This window comes from Sinohyriopsis cumingii, chromosome 7 (assembly GCF_028554795.1).
Source record: "Sinohyriopsis cumingii isolate HCF-2022 chromosome 7, ASM2855479v2, whole genome shotgun sequence".
Classification (NCBI taxonomy): domain Eukaryota; kingdom Metazoa; phylum Mollusca; class Bivalvia; order Unionida; family Unionidae; genus Sinohyriopsis; species Sinohyriopsis cumingii.
Genome location: NC_142967.1, coordinates 171,177 through 190,619, shown reverse-complemented (window position 1 = coordinate 190,619; position 19,443 = coordinate 171,177). Strand labels below are relative to the sequence as shown.

Genomic DNA, 19,443 nt, shown 5'->3' with positions numbered 1-19,443 from the left:
AAGGTACATCAAACTAACTGGAACAGTACTGCAGGTAAAGCATACACGCTTGGCTGATGCACCCAGTTAAAATAAAAACAACCCAAAAATGTTTTTCTAGTACTACAGTACTGCTAAAGATCAGCAGTCATTTCGGTTGTTTTTTTGCAGTAAACTTAGTTCATGGTGACATTTAATTGAAATTTACTTATTGATAAAGATGGGGAAGAAATTCTACATACTAAATGCAAAGACCATTTATAATATATGTATACAATTACTGCATAGTTTTGACCTTAGGTGTAAACTACCAGTACAATGCACTCCCTTTCAAGTCCAATTGTAAACTGCACTGATGGAGATCTGTCATCATACAGTGTGCCTGTAGATCACGGTTTATTAGGAGCAATTGGTATAACAAAAGCATAGACCCTTATCGTCAGGTGCATCATGCTACGGCAAATCAGGATCTATACTGCTTGTAGTTTGTCTCGTTACCATAACAAGTACAGACAGTAAATATTACAAATTAAAGTAGTTTTCATAAAAAGTTTAAGGTAACAGCAAGAGCTGTTGGAGGACGCCGTGTCATCACATCTCCAGGAAAAGTTGTATCTAAGTATCTAACCAATAAGTTTCAAATATAATAAAATACAAAATTTAACTGATCTCAAATTTGTACATTTACATCACAGTGTCCCAAGATTGGGTCAATGGGGATTTCTTATGGAAATGCATCCCATTAATAAAGTTTACCTTTCTATGGTTTATAGTAGCTCTACAACTTGCCAGTCTAATTAAATTTAATAGCTACTAATAAGTAGATGAGCACCAATTATTCACCAATCAACTGGAGCTTTGCTACTTCTAAAAAGAAATCTGGCATTCAAAATGTATTATTTTGTTGAATAACTCTTAAAGATTTTATCAGATAAGCTACTCAAAAACTGAACTTTCATTGATGCCTGTAAAAAATTACATCATAGTTCATTTTTATGGCTTCCTTCCATAGGTTTAATTTGGATTGGTTCACACAACACAAGCAGGTTATTTGTGTGTGTGATTTGGATTTTTAACAGCTTTAAAAAAAAAATCATTCATATGGATATGATGTCGGCAGTTTATAGTGATATCTAGCACTGGGGCATCATGCCACAGACATGTAGCATTATGTCCCACCCAGTCACATTATCCTTACACCAGGTCAACCAGTCCCAACACTAACCTCTTAATGCTGAGTGCCTAGTGAGGCAGCTGTCAGTACCATTTTGATTAGTCTCTGGTATGAGTTGGCATGGATTCCAACCTGCAACCTCCTGCATTCAAGGCAAATGCTCTAACCACAAAAGTAGCAGGTTATTTAGTACAAGGCAATTGGACTTAGTGCTCTGCACATGGACACACCATGGTAGCTGACTCACGTTGATCCATTGGTATGATTTAATCCAGTACCCTTTCCGTCGCATGTCCAGCATGCTAACCACTGAGGTACCATTGTTCCTTTCCTTTAACAGCATTATAGTTGGGTCTCGAGTGTCCAAGTGGTCTAAGGCACCTGCCTTCACACATCTCAGTTCGTCACAAGTTCAAATCTCAGTTTGACCAATGTATGTGAGAAAGCTTGCCAGTAGCTTCCTGTGGGTTTGTTGGGTCTTCCTCCACCAAATAAGCTGGCTGCCATGTATAGCCTACCATGTACTGAATAATGGCTTTAAGGCCACAAAATCAATATCCAAAAGCTTTATAGGTTCTGCTCCAGGGTTTCTGAAGCACTGCTGAAAGTGGTCAATGCAAGACTTTCTGGTTGCTCTACATGTTAACTTTAAAATGGGAGAGAAAGTTAGCATACATTTATGCATCTTTCAACAAATTGGATTGATATTAGTTCTCAACATAACTGGGAAAACTATGTCTGAAGCAGACAGCATATGAAAGTCATTGCTTCTGTATGCTGGGGAAATTTACCTGAAATAGCAAAAGGACACTAACTTTTCCTGGCCTGAAATTTATGAAGGAATTTTTGTAGTGTAGGCATCAATATTTTCTGAATGTGCAATTATACTATTTTGATGCATCAAACACATCAACAAAAATAGTCTACTTCTTTGGGGTTTTTTTGGTTGTTTTTCTTAAAAATATTCTACATCTCAAGTTCAGGAATTGGAAATAGCCATGCAAAGCTAAAAATCTTCACAAAGATAAATGTCAGAAGTAAAGCCTTCTTGTTTACTCTCAAACCCAAACAACCCCATCATCATCCAGATATCAAAATATGAAAACTGTAGATTCTTTAAAGCTACCGTAAAACATATAATCTTGTCATGACAAGTGGGAAAAATCAGTAGGATGCCATTTCTTTAAATTTTCAACCCTGCACAAAAATATGAAACTCAAAAGTGGAACCACAGTGACGCACCACTGCATCCAGGTTAATACGGAAGAACAAGCAACAGCAAAGCACAGTCTGTTCTTATTAACATGAAACATACAGTTTCTAATTAAAGATTCAACAAGACTCACAGATAAACTAAAACAAGTACAGTTAATCATTTTAATCTTCATAATCTACAATGGATTTGGGTATGGGTGATGTGTTTAATGTTATAGTACATTAAGAAACCAGCCATATGTGATACCTCTTAATACATATCACTTATAATCTCCATAAATTTAGTAACAAATTTAAATTGTGCATGATGGACACTTAACAACAAAAGACAAGTGTGTGCAGTCTTGGAGTATGCAATGATGACAATTATCAATGTACATATCAGCTTTGCATAAACAGAACACACGCGCACACACACTGGCTTACCACATATTTTGCAAAACCACCAAACTCTGTACACATTTAAGGAAAAAATATCTGCAGTTCTAAAAAATCTATAATGACCTTTCTAGAAATGGCACACAGATTTGAGATGCTTGTGATATTTTTACATGATTCATCATCTGACTGGTAGTTTTTTGCAAAAGTAAAAAGTATAATGACAACAGTAAAAGTAAAAAGTATAATGACAACAAAATTAAGCTGTAATTGTAAAGTTTCAAAAATATAAAGTTTAGCAATTTATTTTTAAACCTCAAAAATATCTGTGATCTTGGATTATCCTTGTGTATTTTTTAAACTATGACAAAATTGCAGAATTCATGCATGTAGTCAGCAGGTTTTCATTTATATTTCCTAAATCCCTTGAAAGATTGTCATCAGACTTGGAATAAATCATTATGAAACTATTTCAATGACATATTGACTGACTCCTTTTACCTTGGGGTCAAGGATACAGTGATAAAAAACTGGATCAAAGATTTTGATTAAAGTCTTTTTTTTCTTCATTTGCCTGTATTTTCTAAGTCATTAATAGAATAGAAAATATGTGTCAATGTTTTAATTTTTTTAATAATTTTAATCTGCCTTCATTTCCAGGATAGATTTTCATCATTCTTAGTGTAATTCATTATGAATCAAAGACAATTCATTCTTAGGGTCAAGGTCGCAGTCAGAAAATATACACTGTACTTTTAGTTGAAGAAAGATTGTGGCAAGGTTTTGATTCAAGCTGTTTCATTTGCTTACATTTCCTAAACCCCTTAATAGATTTTCTTCATACTTGGCTGAGTAATTATCGAGATATATCATTCTGCAACATGTTAGTTCAACCATTTGAAAAGTGATAGTTTATTCAGTTTTGATGTTTTGTATTCACTCTGATAAGTAAGTTTGGAGAAAAGTTCAAGATGTTTTGAACAAATTACAATAGTTTTCAAGGATAAAATCAACTTTTGTGAAATTCAAAGAGCTTTCAAGGAACCTCTCAGGAATTTTCAAGGTTGAACCATTCCCCATGACCCAAGTTACTGCATAATAATTTTGACAACACGAGCTGAACGAACAAGAGCAAACTAAAACAGGTAAACAAAAACTCAAATAACTAATCAAAACAGCTATATTACATACAGAGTTGAACATACAATATTCTACAACTGTTCTATGTACAGGTTTTAATGGAAGATTCAGGAAAAAGGGACCAATGGTCCCTTGATATTTCTAAAGGGGCCAGGCCATATGTTGTGATGGACTAATATTTGGCTTGGTGACTGTTTTCTTTTATGAAAAAAAGAATATACTTGAAACTTTTTGTAATTTTAGTGTATGCTATTTAATGGAAATAAAGTACCATTAAAAACTGAACGTCATGCCTTTCAAAGATAGTTGGGTCTAATTTAGAAAAGCCAAAGTTTCTCCAAAAATTTATATCAAATCAAATGAACATTTTACTTTATTCCCAGCCAGTAATGAATGTGTGTAGACATTAATACTGCTGATGTATTCGTTTTTAATTTCGTGTTTGGAACAGCAATCTGAATGGGTTTTACAAAGTAACAATCAAAAGTATGACAATTTTAAAGTTACCAAGCTTTGTTGTACTGTCTTTATCATGTGCAAGTCAAAGAATACAACTTTGACAAAATTCCTATCATGGCTGCAGCAAACCATGATGTCTTTACATCTGACATATTTACCAGTCAAATTTCTTTCCAGAAGCTCATTTATTTGCAGTTCTTAAGGTGGTCTAGATGCAATGAAAAGCCTTATTAAACAATTTCATCTGGATAATACCATCTTAATTTATTATGAGATTTTCAGTAAACAGCTTGTCAACATGTCTGTGGATCACCTATTGATGACATACGGTATTTCTCTGTTAACTACACAGTTGCTAACATATGCTGATATAATCAGTCATGCTAAAGAGTCAGTCTGTCAATAAATACCTATTTAATGCATATCACTGGTAATGGGCTGAAATAACAAATACCAGATAAAAACATGTACAAGTACATATCACTGGTAATGGGCTGAAATAACAAATACCAGATAAAAACGTACAAGACCATATCACTGGTAATGGGCTGATATAACAAATACCAGATAAAAACATGTACAAGTACATATCACTGGTAATGGGCTGATATAACAAATACCAGATAAAAACATGTACAAGTACATATCTGGTAATGGGCTGAAATAACAAATACCAGATAAAAACATGTACAAGTACATATCACTGGTAATGGGCTGAAATGACAAATACCATTTAAAAACATGTACAAGTACGTATCACTTTCAATGAGCTGAAATGACAAATACCAGATAAAAACATGTACAAGTACATATCACTGGTAATGGGCTGAAATCACGAACACAAGATGTACAATGTGTATGCTGTTTATTTTGATACTATACCATGTCGATGCATCTTTTTTCGTATTTCAGTGGGTCATCCATACATTTTCTTGGGGATGCGGGTGGCCGAGTTCTTTAAGGTGCTCACCTTTACAGATCACTCACACATCTCACCTCTGTCTGCGTGGGGACTGAGTCTCAGCTGGGCCAATGTTGGTTTGTGAGAAGGCTTGCAAGTAGCTTCCCATGGCTTGATGGTTCTTCCTCCACCAAGTATACCAGCTACAATGTATGCTGAAACAGGGTGTTAAACCCACAATCTGTTCCACCCCAAAAACAAAATTTCTTGTGCTACAGATACAAAAAAGCAGCCTCAATTGAACCTAATATGTACAGCGTATATGCACATATAATTATACAAATTTCATAATGTTACTTTTTTAACTTGCAGTATCTTCATTTTCCATACAACATTTGGCAACATGGTAAGTATAGGATGAAGTTGAGGCATACTCTTTGCCACAGTTAATACAACGATACTGTACTTTTTTCTTGTGGGTTTTAATATGAGAATACAGAGATGCCCTTTTCTGGAATACTTTTCCACAAAACTCACAGGCTATACTCTCTTCTAATTTCTTTTTCTGATGAATCTTCAAGTGTTCCTGCAAAAGGTTCTTTGACTGGTAATCTCGACTACAAATGTTGCAGGAAAAAGGTTTCTCCTCCTGGTGTCGATCCATGTGCAGTTTGAGACCACTGTTTGACTGGTATACTTTTCCACAAATATCACAAATAAACTTTGACTGTACATCATCTTTCATTACTTCATTTGCTTCTTCAATCTTGCTGACTTGTAAAAGTTTTGTATGTGAAACTCGATGAGTCATCCATGCAGCTCGATGATGGAAACTTTTCTTACAAATTGTACATTCATATGATGTCGCACCACTGTGCTTTAATTCATGTATTTTTCTATTGCTCCCTGTTGTAAATCCCTGATTACAGTATTTACATTTATAAGGTTTCTCCCCAGTGTGGGTTAATTTGTGTGTCATCAGGTGTCCCTTCTGAATGAAACTCTGCTGACATATGTCACACACAAATTGTCGATTGTTGGAGTGAATATTAATATGTCTCTCCAGCTCTGATGAGCGACTGAACCCTTTTGAACAATGCGGGCATTTAAAGGCTCTGTCATCATCTGGAATATGTCGCTTTTTGTGAAGATTTAGATATTTTACTTTTGCAAATGATTTTCCACAAACACTGCACTTGAAGGATTTTGTCCCGACTAGGGATTTTGAAGAGGAGGCAGTTTTCTTTATAATGGGTGGTTGTGATGGTCCTTCCTCATTTCCTCCTTCTGCCAAGTTATCGAGAAAGTCTGACCCTGTGATGAGTGGCACAACCTCACCACTGGTCTCCTGTTTTTCCAGCTTATCCACCATGTCTAGGAAACAGGTGACATCTTGCATGTGTTTTTCTGTTGCCTGATTTTGCAATTTTGTTGACTGCGGATAAGTATCTTTCCGTACATGTTTTTTTTCTGATGCTGTGGTTAATGTGTAAGAGTGTTCTATCCCTGACAGGAAAATCTCTCCACTGGCACTGATCTGATTTGAGGAGGATATCACACACTCCCCATCTACCATCATGGCAGCATTGATGACTTCTTGATCCAATGGACCTGTATTATTTGACGGAGTTTCTGTAATGCAGACATAAACTGTATTCCCTTCTTCATCGATATATGAGTAACTACTAGTTAGCACATTCTTTGTATAACCCTGACCAGACAATGACAATGACAACGTATCTTCAGAAGGAATAGAACCTGCAGTATTTGCATCTGGATCTGAATAAATAATATTCAAATCCGGTGTCTTTATTATGGACTGATCTTCTGGAAGACTCTTAGCACTGCCTTCCTCTTGAACCGATTGAACATTATCTTTCTCAATCTCAAATTCCAATGGAACTTGTTCCCTAGCATTTTCTATCTGAGTCTGAGCAGTTATCCTACTTCCAAAGGTATGTAGACCCAAAGTCTCAGTCTGAGTATGAACATCATTTTCCCCACTTCCTAAGGTAGGTAGACCCAAACTCTCTGTATGAACATCATTTTCCCTACTTCCTAAGGTATCTAGACTCAAAGTCTCAGTCTGAGTATGAGCATCATTTTCCCTACTTGCTAAGGTATCTAGACCCAAAGTCTCAGTCTGAGTATGAGCATCATTTTCCCTACTTGCTAAGGTATCTAGACCCAAAGTCTCAGTCTGAGTATGAACATCTACCTCTACCACAATATCCTCTAAATATATTCCAGGAACTGCATTTACTGACCCTGTATCTATACCTTTGTCTTGACTCAAACTGGAGGTTCTGACAAACTTTTCTCCTTCCTCTCCAGCAGATACATTGTGTACAACCATCTGAGATGTAGATGAATCATCTACCTCCATGGGTGCAATGGTTTTACTAACATAATCTTCACAGTCTGCAGGTGCATCAATTCCAGGGCTATTTTCATTGGCACCATGGATTAGTGTGTAGGTTGATTTTTTCTTTAGGATGTCAGTGAGATACTCCTCATCAGCATCTAGGATTAGCAAGTGTTCATCTCCCTCTTCTCTGATATACCTAAAGCCGATTTCTTCCTCCAACACTCCTGTTGTACTCAATTCCAAAAAAGAGCCAGTTAGGGAAGGCACCACTTCTTCTTGCAGTCTATCTGTTATAACATTATACCCTTGCTGCATATCAGCATTTACTGTTTCTTTATTACTGTTCTCCTTATTCAATTCATAAGACTCTCCTCCAACCAATGTTTCAGGTGTCCCTGTGTCTACAACAGGATTTCCATCTTTTGTCCCTGGAGTTGCTTCCAAAATTTCCTCTGTATTTTCTGGTGACATAGTCTCACTCTTTTTGCTGTTTGTTTGGTTGGTTTCTTTTTTATATGCATCCTCATAGTCTTCCTCTAGGAAATGGTTACATCTGACTTTATGGTAATAGAGACTTGTAAAGCAGGTAAAGTTCTGATCACACAATTTGCATGGGAAAGGCCGCTGAAGTATGTGTGTATCAAGGTGCTTTGCCAGACCAGAATTGAAATTAAACTTCTGGAAGCAGATATGACATGCCACAGCTCCATCCTTAAAATAATTTGACAAATGGCGAGTGAGGCTGCCTCTGTCAACAAACTTCTGATGACAATGAGGACATTCATAGGGTTTGATTTTGCTGTGTCTCTGCACATGAGCCGAAAGGGCTCCTCGTACCTTAAACTGCATCCCACATATCTGGCATTTTTCACAACGCTCCTTTTTGTGACTCTTGAAGTGATCCTGCAAATGGTTGGACTGTTTAAAACGCTTTGAACAAATTTTACATTGATAAGGTCGAATATCAGTATGAACTCGGGCATGGTTCTTAAACTCATTCATCAAAACAAATCCAGCACCACAAACCTTGCATCGCAGAGGTTTGTGCTCATCTCTTATATGGTAACGACGAATATGAAGATTGCAGTACTTCACTTTCCGAAACCTTTTGCCACAGAGAATACACTTGTGAGGGAGACCATCAGTGCACAATCTCTCTTCAATACGATAACGTCTACAGATATCTCTCAACTGGTTGATACCTCTGTCAGTAGATGTCAACGGGATAAAGCGTTTATTCTCCTCTTCATTGTCTTTATCCAATACTGAATTCTGCTTGGATGACTCATCCTCTTTATTAGCCACGCTTTGTTTCCTAAGCTCCTCATGTTTAACATGAAGTAAGTGTTTATGATAAATTTTAGCAGACTGAAAAGTCTGGGAACAATGGTTGCACTTTAATTCTTTGCCATCTTGATGAGTCCTTGAAAGGTGTTTCTTCAAGCCACCTCGACTTTTGAGGACTAGCCCACATATGTGGCAAACCAAAGTCTTGGAATACTTCTGAACTGCTTGAGCATCAAACATCTCTGGGTGCTTGTGCAACTGATGGCGTTTTAGGGAATTTCTACCTGCCAAACTGAAACATAAAGAAATAAATATTATAAACAACCTTTGTCTACATTTATGTTGATTCTCCATATTATTCATTAACAAGAGGCCCAAGTGGGCCTGAGATTACTCAACTGACATATCTAGGAAAAAAGCAAATTACAAGGATAGCTGACCAACAAATCTTGGTTTAGTGTCATGCTTTCTGACATTAAAAAAAGTTTCTTCTATTTTTAGTAATGGTAGGCATATCTGATAATGGATTGTCATTATATGAACAAAAACTGAAAAGCCTTTATGCCAGAATGATTTTCATTGTCATGTAATCAAATTCTCTTTGGCCTTTTTTTTCAGTAATGGATGCTGAGTTTGTGGTTCTTAAATACACTAAATTTGAAAAAGGCTGTCAAACTAGGATGTTTTCTGTCAAACTTGTTCAAATTCTGTTCAGCTGGTTTTGATATTAAAAAAATACAGTTTGAGGTTGGTTGTGTATGTTTTGAAAAGTGGCCATATCCAAATGAATTTGAAAAGTCTTGAGCTATTCTTTCTGTCAAACTTCTGCCATTTTCTGTTTGAAAGTTTTGAGCAAATTATAGTTTTGTAAAGACTTGTCTCTTTTTAGTAATGGTATATATTATACAAGCTTGAACAGCATCAATGCCAGGATAGCTTCTTTCAAAACTGGCCCAATTCTGTCTTGTGGAGCTTAAGCAGAAGTTTAAAGGTCAACTATGTATGGGGGGGGGCTAATTTTAATTATGTAATACTTTCCCCGGTCACTACTGTTTAGCTTACTCTTTTCACAATGAATAAACCTCATTCATGTTAGATGCACTATCCTCCTGTTAGAAATTCATAAAGCATGTTCACTAACCCAGTCTGACTTGCCATTGTTGGCAGTGTGCTTCCTCATTCTTTTCTAGGACCATGACTAACAAGTGGATTTGGAAGAAGGCATCTAATAATGACAGGTAAGTATATTATACAATTAAAAAGTTTTAAACACCCCCCACTACATCTTAATATCAGTAATACATATAAGACTCTATTGTTTATCTGAATGTGTCAGTAATGAGGGAGGATGATGGTCTGTAAGGGAGTAAAAAGTGAAAAAATTACTCTCACTGTAATATTGTTTTAACAGGTAGCAGTCTTGGTCACTGTTTGTGCAGTAACAACTGAAACAAGACAAAACTTAACTTGCTTAAGGTTTGATAAGGACTGAGGGTAAAAAGAAAAGGTATGCTATAAACCTGAATGAGAGGTCTCTCTGAGTGAGAGACCAATAATCTATTGTTGATGGTTTGAGCAAATTCTATCTAGAGATGGTGGATGCCAAAATATCAGCGGAGCCCCTTAACCTATGAGTATCTTTCATTCTCGCTTAGTAACTGCCAAACAGAACTTAAGTGCCCTTACTTGGCAACGAAGTATATCCCCTGCACAGAAGTTACTGAGACTGAATCTCTATCAGGGACAGAAGTACTGATGAAGTCTTTTCTTCTGCAAGGAGATCTAGCTGACATAACCAGGGAAACAGAATTGGAACTGAACTATTACATCTCCCCTCACCCACATTTATAAAACATGTAATTCACTTCTTCTCTGCACTGACTACAAATAGAAAGATGGTTTTAAGTTGCAAGATATTCAATTAAAACTGACTCAAAGATTCATTCTTTTTTAAATTGTCAAAAGCAACACATGGGAGATTCAATCTAGGCACTAATGAGTGATACTGCCTCCTTCCGCCTGATACATTGCCCAAAACCTATGTGCTCATGTGACACAATATTTTTTCCTCAAGTTTAGAGAGGCTTTTTGGGCCAGTGCTCTTGCTTCTTCACTCATCTATGGTGAGGGAACTTGTGCGGAGGATGGAAGAAAGATAATGGGCAAGGCAAAATATGGGGTGTTTTGTCCCTCTTTCCTCACCGCAACCTTTAGTACGAGTTTCCAGTATAGGGTTCATTTCCATCCTGGCCATTAACCTTTGGATGCCACATTGTTGCAAGGGGTATTTATCAGGGCTGTTTGTTTGACTCTCTTTTAAATCAAAGGCCAGGTCCTGATTGGCTAAAGCATCACATGCTGATCTGTTCTCAGTGACTTCCAGTCTTCGGAAGGAAGAACTATTATCTGCTTTTGACTTGCGGTGGTTGTTGGAGGCTGCATGAAGACACCAAGGCACACATTGTCTACAGCCATGGCACTGTCAGTGGAGCTTCTCCACCTCCAGAGATGGCACACTGGACAATTATTAGGGCTGCACTACTGGAGTCAGAGACTTATTAAGTGGTCTCATTCCTGCTACTGCATCTCCAACATAGGTCCCTTTGCATCAGTTACTGGCCCTTTGCAACTGGATAATAAATGAATACAGCCTGATCAAGCCAATATCCAATGAAGGGCATGCAAACACAAAAGCAAAGTAGCCCCTCTTCCTATAAGCTCACTCCATATTAATTATACTTGAGATGGAGATCCTGGAGAGTCAAGGGCAAGTCAATAATGACTACTATCTCCTCCCCCTTTCACAAGAAATGGTGAGGGTGGGTGGTCCTAGGGACATCTTGCCTCATCTGAAGTGCACATATCTTTTTAAGACACGCTGTTGTTCGATGACCCACCTTTCACAGTCATCGTCAAGCATCATGCAAGACTGGTGGGCCCTTTTCCATGATGTAGGAGTGTTTACATCTGTGATTCACAATATTTGCACCTCTCTCAAGGACCCCCATTCTCTTGCATTAGCCAAATATAATCATGTTAAAAGAAGAGGAGCACATCCTTCTTCAGATGGGTGTAGTTGAAAGGGTTAAAATAATTCAGGCACCAACATTCTACTCCCAGTTATTTTTGGTCCCCAAAAAGGTGGGATTCTAAGGTTGATTATAGCTCATCCATGCCTAAAATTCTGTGAGAGAAAACCTTCATGAAAGAACTGTAGCCTCAGTTCAGAACACTATTAAACTTGTAGAATGAACAATTTCTTTTAATCTCCAGGATGATATTCCACATTGTGATCTTTCATCTCCACGCACAATAAATATTGTTGGTTTCTTATCCGAAAGGAGGTACGTGTATTGAGTTCTGAGCCAGGCTGTTCAGGCAAGCCTCATTGCCAAGGGTCTTAACTGGAGTTATGGGATTAGTAGCTGCACACTTGAATATTTGGGGACTGAACACATCCAGTACATTGACAACTGACTGCTGTACAACATCAGCAAACAGTCCCTATCATATAATATGACCCACTGTTGGTCTGTAGTGACTCCATTTGGACTTATTCTCAACCTATCTCATATCTCATTTCTTCTCAGGACTATGTAGACAGAGAAATGAATTTCCTTTCCTTTTAGGATCAATGCCAGGTTCTCCCAGAAAAAAACCCACAAAATCCTGTGATTGCTGAGGACTTTACAAGGCAAGACCTCCTTGCCAATCCACCTTTACGTCCCAGTTCTGGGAATCTTGAATTCCACAGGGGACTTAGTATCCATACTGAGATTCCAATTACATCCACTTCATTTTTTTGTCTTGGCAATCTGGAAACAACACATGGATTCTTTGTCAGATCAAATTTCTGCAGGGTCAACTTTTCAGTAGCTCCTGATGTGTCAAGAATTCTAATGGGAGTTCCTCTGCATGCCCTTGAACCCTACTCCTATCTGTACAATGGCACATCAGATTCACAGAGAGGAAAGACTAAGAATCAGAAATAATACATTCTCCAGGACCACTGGTTCCATGATCAGATGCCCCTACACATTAACACGGGTGTGAGAAAGCTTGCCAGCTGCATCCATTGAGTCAGTGGCTTTTCCCAGGTTTTTCCTGGGGTCTTCCTGCACCAAAGATAATGACTGCCGTGTATAGAACCTATCATTTGCTTATGAATGGTGTCAAAACCACAAACCTACACAAACAATTTGGATTGTGTTCTTCATACTGAAATGGTGCAGATATCACTTAAAAGGGCCTTGTACCATGGTCTCCTAAGACAACACATCAGTGGTTACATTCCTCAGATGACAAGGAGGTAATAAATGATCCTTGTTTCTGTCTTGAATCTTTTATGCTCAACAGAGTTGGAATGGATTATACACTCAATTCGTCACCTTCCAGGAAGAAAATACCTGTGTGGACAGTTTGTCCAGAATAGGCAAGGTAGACCTAATAAAATGGCCTCTACATCAAGACAATGCAGAGTTTGTGTTTATTCTATGAGGGAAACATTTTGTGGACTTGTTGGCATGAAATTCGTGAAGCTTCTGTTTATGTTTTTGTAGCATTCCCAGACCAAAAAGCTTAGCCAGTGAACACCTTCAGCCTGAGTTGGGATCAACTGTTTGCTAATGCATTCTCTCCCTTTAGGTTGATTCCAAAGGCATATTATGGCCTTGCTGAATGACTATATCTTCTCTTCAAAGAAGTGAAATGCTTGGTTGAAGGAGTTTGGAGACCTAGAAATGGAGGGTACACCATCCCCTCCTGATCATCAGCAAATTTCTGAGAGGCTGCTATGATTGACAAGGCATTATCATCTTCCTGATCCAAACTGTTTTTGGATACACAAGTCTCTGGGGGAAAGGCAGATAAGTTAGACATAGATGTTCTGTGACTGTTCACGGAGAGCAAGTGAACCATCCCTAATTGGTGCTTAGTCTGAAGGATGAGAATTTTCATTTTCCTTCGCAAACCTTGTGTGTGTGTGTGTGTGATTAGGATATTTAATGTAGCTTTAAAAAAATTCAGTCATACTGCTATAATGCCTGTAGTGTGGCAGTTTATAGTGATGTCTAGCACTGGTGCATCATGCCACAAACATACAGCTTGATGTCCCAACCAGTCACATTATCCTGACACCAGGCATACCAGTCCAAACACTAACCTCTTAATGCTGAGTGCCTAGCAAGGCAGGGTGTTAGTACCATTTTTGTAAGTCTTTGGTATGACTCTGCCAGGGTTCGAATCCATGACCTCCTGCTTCCGAGGTGGACGCTCTAACCACTAGGCCACCAGAGTGGTTCCAAATCTTGTATCAGAAGGTGGGCTAACACTCCTTCTGTGATGACCTCTCCTGACTAATATGTGGTGGTCTATGAACCTCAGCTCCTGTACTTGCAGTGGGACATAGTGAACACATCCACGATTTCTCTCTTGAAATGAGAAACAAAAGGGTTGAAAGGGAAGACCAGTTGGATCTCCTTCTAAGTAGTGTTCATAAATGCAGGCTCTGTTCCTGCAGTTGGATCACTAGGAATGTGCAGGTTTGATCTGATCTCTAACCCAATACCTTGATTGTGCAAGTGTTCTCGATGCCTGGTAGCCACTGCCTATTGATCAATTGTCTGGTCCCAGTGATTGTTAGGCCACCCAAAGTTACTTGTAATCAAGATTTGTGGAAATAACTGTCCCCACGGCTTAATGATTCAGAGAGAGAAAAAGAAGGCACTTATTTCCTCGTTTTATTATGTACAACTGTATTGTTGGAATATGACAACAAGTGTTGTAACAGTTGTTGTTATAGGGTTTAATGCCACTTTTCAGCACAAGATAGGCTATCCATAGTGGCCAGTATAAATGGTGGAGGAAGAACACGTATTTAAAAATCCCCAGAAAGAACCACCGACCCACGAAGAGCTACTGGCAAGCTTTCTCACATACCCATATTGCCACATTGGCTGAGCCCGAGACTTGAACCCATGCAGACAGAGGTGAGATCACAATAAGTGTGACATACATACACAGACGTACACCTAATATATACATGAAATATTCAGGTGAGTTTCCCATGGGACCTTTCTCTTTATATCCATACCTATCCACACTTTGACATTTGAAAGAAATTTCTCCAACAAGAAATGGTATTAATGACCAAAACACTTTTAAGATATATAATAACAATATGGTTGCATGAGCTTCACTGTAATCCTTGCTACTAATTTTAATTAAAAAAACTTAAAGAGTTTAGTTGACCTTTTGTTTACTAAATGAGTTGTAAACAGAGAAGCATCATCTATGAACTATATTAATATGACAAGCATTAATAAGGAATATAGGAACATGTGAAAGTGAAAACAACAAGTTTTGATAAATTTCAACAAACAATTTAATTTTCTAAGTTATAAAAGAAAAATTAAAGAGGACCTTAAAGTATCGTGAATTAAACCCCAATTTACCTTAAATGTTCTATCACAAGTCCAAAAGTACAGAAAGTTCCAAATTCCATGAATCTGGAATGTGCTGATGTACCAAAAGCCTTGATGTATGACAATGATACAATCCAGAATATCATTGAATGAGTCCTCAATAATCCCAATGCAAATTTTAATCCAGACATTAATGAGCATATTTCCAATGAATTATTTAAATAATAATTCCCCATAAATTATATCTGAACACAACTAAAAATGATTCCACAACCTCAACCTTATATAAAAACCAAAGACACGATAAGATGACCGGAATGTGGGTCATTTTCCCATCAAATTTGTAAACAAGTTCAGGCCTTGAACTTAAATTTAAGTAAATAAAATGATAAAAGTCAGACACACAATATAACTTCCATGGGAAAAATAAGGGCCTGAACTCAAATCCAAATAAACATGTTTATATATGATCATGGTCTTAAAGTATAATCTACGATAATGGACAAAAGACAGCTATGTAGTATGGTTTTTACAAACGACCCTTACAATCCAGAATCATGGTCAAGGTCAAACACACAATTATAGACATATGTAACAAAACCAACAAGACATCACAAGAATTCATTCACTAAACCCAATGTTGATACGACTACCCACTCAGAAGGAATAGTGATAATATTTTCAAGATGGCTGCTGTGGTTGTCCTATCCGATTTAGAAGCAGAACCATTTTCATTTAGAACAAGCAAAACAAAAGAAATCTGGTGTAAACCTCATGGCAACTTTTCATTCAGGATGAGTAGCAATAAAAAAAAATTCAAAATGATCATTGTGGTGGCCATATAAGACATTACATCTGCACTATTTTCATTTAGGACAAACCCCATGGTGATATGACCATCCATCCAGAAGTAGTGTATGGCAGCCATAATGGACATCAGATCACACCATTTTAAATCAGGATCAGCTAGACATCATAAGATGCCTTTTAATGAAATCAATATGTTCATATAACCGTCCATTCAGGAGGAGTAATGATAACAACATTTTCAACATTACCATTGTGGTGGCCATATTAAAAGTAAGATCAGCACCATTTTCATTTAGGCCCAACTAGAAATCATAAGAAGTCTTTCAGTGAAAACTCCATGTTGATATGACCATCCATTCACAAAGAGTAGCGATCATAAGATTTTCAAGACTGTCACAGTAGCTGTCATATTGGATGTCTGCATGGCACCATTTTCATTTAGGACAAACTAGACAATGTGATGATTGTGTGTGTAAAATTTCATGGCAATCATCCAAATTATTTAAGGAGAGTAGCAACAACAAACTTCTGCTAACAGATGGATGGACGACACTCAAAAGACAATCCCATAAACTCATCTGTTCTATGACAAGTAGTGCTAACAAAATATGATCTTACAGGTGCCATACCATATTGGCCTTTGCAATTTATATTCAACACCCTAATATGACATCAGCTCTTGTGTTTAATTTCCAGGCCTTGAGTATTTTTAATTATATTAGAGTGGACCATATTAACAACTGCTAATTGTAAATAACATGTACCTAAAAGTGCACACTCGGGAAGAACATGGTACATGTGCTGTGATGGTTGTAAACTGAAGCACCATCATTTGTTATCAAATTCATGGAGCAGCTATTCACCAGAATATAATGACATATTTATTTTGAAATTATTTTAGTGACTCTTATCAGTGCTCAAAAAATCTGATACTCCAATGCCCCTGCTGTATTCTAAATGAGGTGCCCGTTGGGCTTGTGAAATATATTTAAAAGACTAATTTGCCACAGAAACTTAGATCATTTTGATGAAATGCATTATTTTTATTTTCAATATGTTTGAAGACTAGTAAATTATTATTTATCTCCATGAATTTACTGTTATGAAGATTTCACTTACCATATGTCTATCGAAAGCTCCAAACTTTATGTACAAAGTGAAGAATGTAATTAGTGACTCAGGAATAGATTGCCTGGGTTACTATAACTAGTGCTCACATGGCTTTAACATACATGTACATGTGATTCTAAAATAACAATCTGGATATGTATGTAGCAGAAACCAGCCACAATCAGTCATAGGAGTACTGGACCTGTCCCATCAATTGCTGCAACCAGTGCAATGATGCGTGGCTGCATAAAGGAATTTACAGCTAGTGTGTATACATGACAACATGGTAATTGGTTACTTTATTGTTGTAATCAGGAGAGCTTAGGCCAAATGCAGGATATTTTTTTTGGTATTATAAGTAATAAACAGATCATGTTGGCTCTTATCTTTGTTTATAAAAATCGGCCAACCTCTGGCATTTTTTAGATGGCAAAAACGCTTGCATTGAGTATTTTTGATTTTTTATTGGTCTTGTTTAATTGTTGTTGTGTTTTTCCAGGTGTTTGAAGTTAAGTCGAATGAATAATAACTCAGCTGTCCCATGCACACACTTACTCTAGTGTAAGGAAACTACTGGTTAAACAAATTAAGCAGCACCTGTGAATGTTAAAAGCATAAAGAAACTGTATAAATCAAGATTCACTTTTTACTTTAATTGTTTGTAAGGTTTAAATCTTTTTATTTTTAATTTCCTTACATGTCAAAATAATGTAGTTTTGTCTACTAGGAACTTGATATTTTTCAGAAACCACTCCGGTGGCCTAGTGGTTAAAGCGTCCGCTCGGATGCAGGAGGTCGTGGGTTCGATCCACGGCCGAGTCATACCAAAGACTTATAAAAATGGTACTAACAGCTACCTCGCTTGGCGCTAGCATTAAGAGGTTAGTGTTAGGACTGGTTGGCCTAGCATCAGGATAATGTGACTGGGTGGGACATCATGCTACATGTCTGCGGCATGAAGCCCCAGTGCTTGACATCACTATAAACTGTCACACTGCAGACATCGTAGCGATATGACTAAAAAATTGTTAAAGCTAAGCTAAAAGTCCAAATCACACACATTTTTCAGAAAATAGCTTGACCTTGACTCTTCAGTTGTAAACACCTAAAGCTGACCTAGTTCCTGACCTTAATTCAGGAATCATTGAGACGAATAAACAACTTTTTATCTTATTCTTTGAGTAAAATGGTTTTTGTCAGGGTCATACTGGGACTACATGTTTTTATATGTAAATACTTCTCAAAGGTTCTGAAATGTTGACCCTCATCTGGGAATTTGTTTTGCATTTTGAGTTACTGTATCATTATTGTAGAGATATTTCTCAGTCAGGGCTTTTACTTAACACTGGAAAGTGTCTGTTGTGTTAGTTTGGAGTTATTTTAATGTTTATTTGAATTATTTGGATTCAAAAGGATTAATTCTTTTTCCTGGAAATATATGAGTGCTCATACAGAATTCTTGGTCGAAGATATTTCATTAATTCAAACACCAGATTATTGTTTGTGAACAACACAGAACTGTAGACATTCCAACACCACAAAGGATACAGTATACGTCATTGCCTTCCATCTTGAATTCTTCGTCGGGACTTGAATCTGAATTTGTTAGAACATTTCATCATTAGGACTTCTAAAATTTTATTTGTGGATTAATTTTGGATTTGAATCTTAAAACTGCATGTTCTTATTCTTTTCATTTTTACAGTATTTTTCCAGAGAAATAAATTATTTGTTAAATTTTTCAAAGCCAGGCCCTGTTGTTTTCACTCTTCCTTGTGTTACTGTTTATTTGAGCCTTAACACGTAACATTAAGACAATTCAGATGCTAATGAACACAAACACTGTCAATCTACTGAGTAAGAAGGACATTGTTAGAGGAATTAGACAATGGCTGAACTTGGGACCTGGAGAAAAAGACTGCATGAAATTTTTCATCATCCAAATAATCACACAAGTCAGTTAAATATGATTTTGTTTCTCATTTTGGGCATATGGAAATTGGAGTTGGGCTTGGAGACTGAGTGGGGCTTGTAATATTTTTTAAGTCGTCAGCCCTAGGCATGTGTCTAAAAAATGTTTTCTTTGAGTTCTGCTTATCAATGTTTAGTGAGTTTTTTTCTTCCCATAAATTGTTTCTTTGTTCTCTGATGGATTTATGTGGAATGTGCAGCTCATATCTGTTTAAGATCAATGTTCTAT

The 19,443-nt window shown here is 37.1% G+C and overlaps 1 protein-coding gene across 2 annotated transcripts in view; it reads right to left on the bottom strand.

Moving 5' to 3' along the window:
- Positions 1 to 2,516: 2,516 nt before the first annotated feature.
- LOC149794618 (uncharacterized) overlaps positions 2,517 to 19,443 on the bottom strand; it is a 43,440-nt gene continuing 26,513 nt past the window's right edge. For both annotated transcript variants that reach the window (XM_089964227.1, XM_089964229.1), the window contains one exon: positions 2,517 to 9,193. In XM_089964227.1, coding sequence (XP_089820353.1) covers positions 5,608 to 9,193 — 3,586 coding nt within the window. In that variant the 3' untranslated portion in view covers positions 2,517 to 5,607. The remainder of the gene's footprint in view (positions 9,194 to 19,443) is intronic.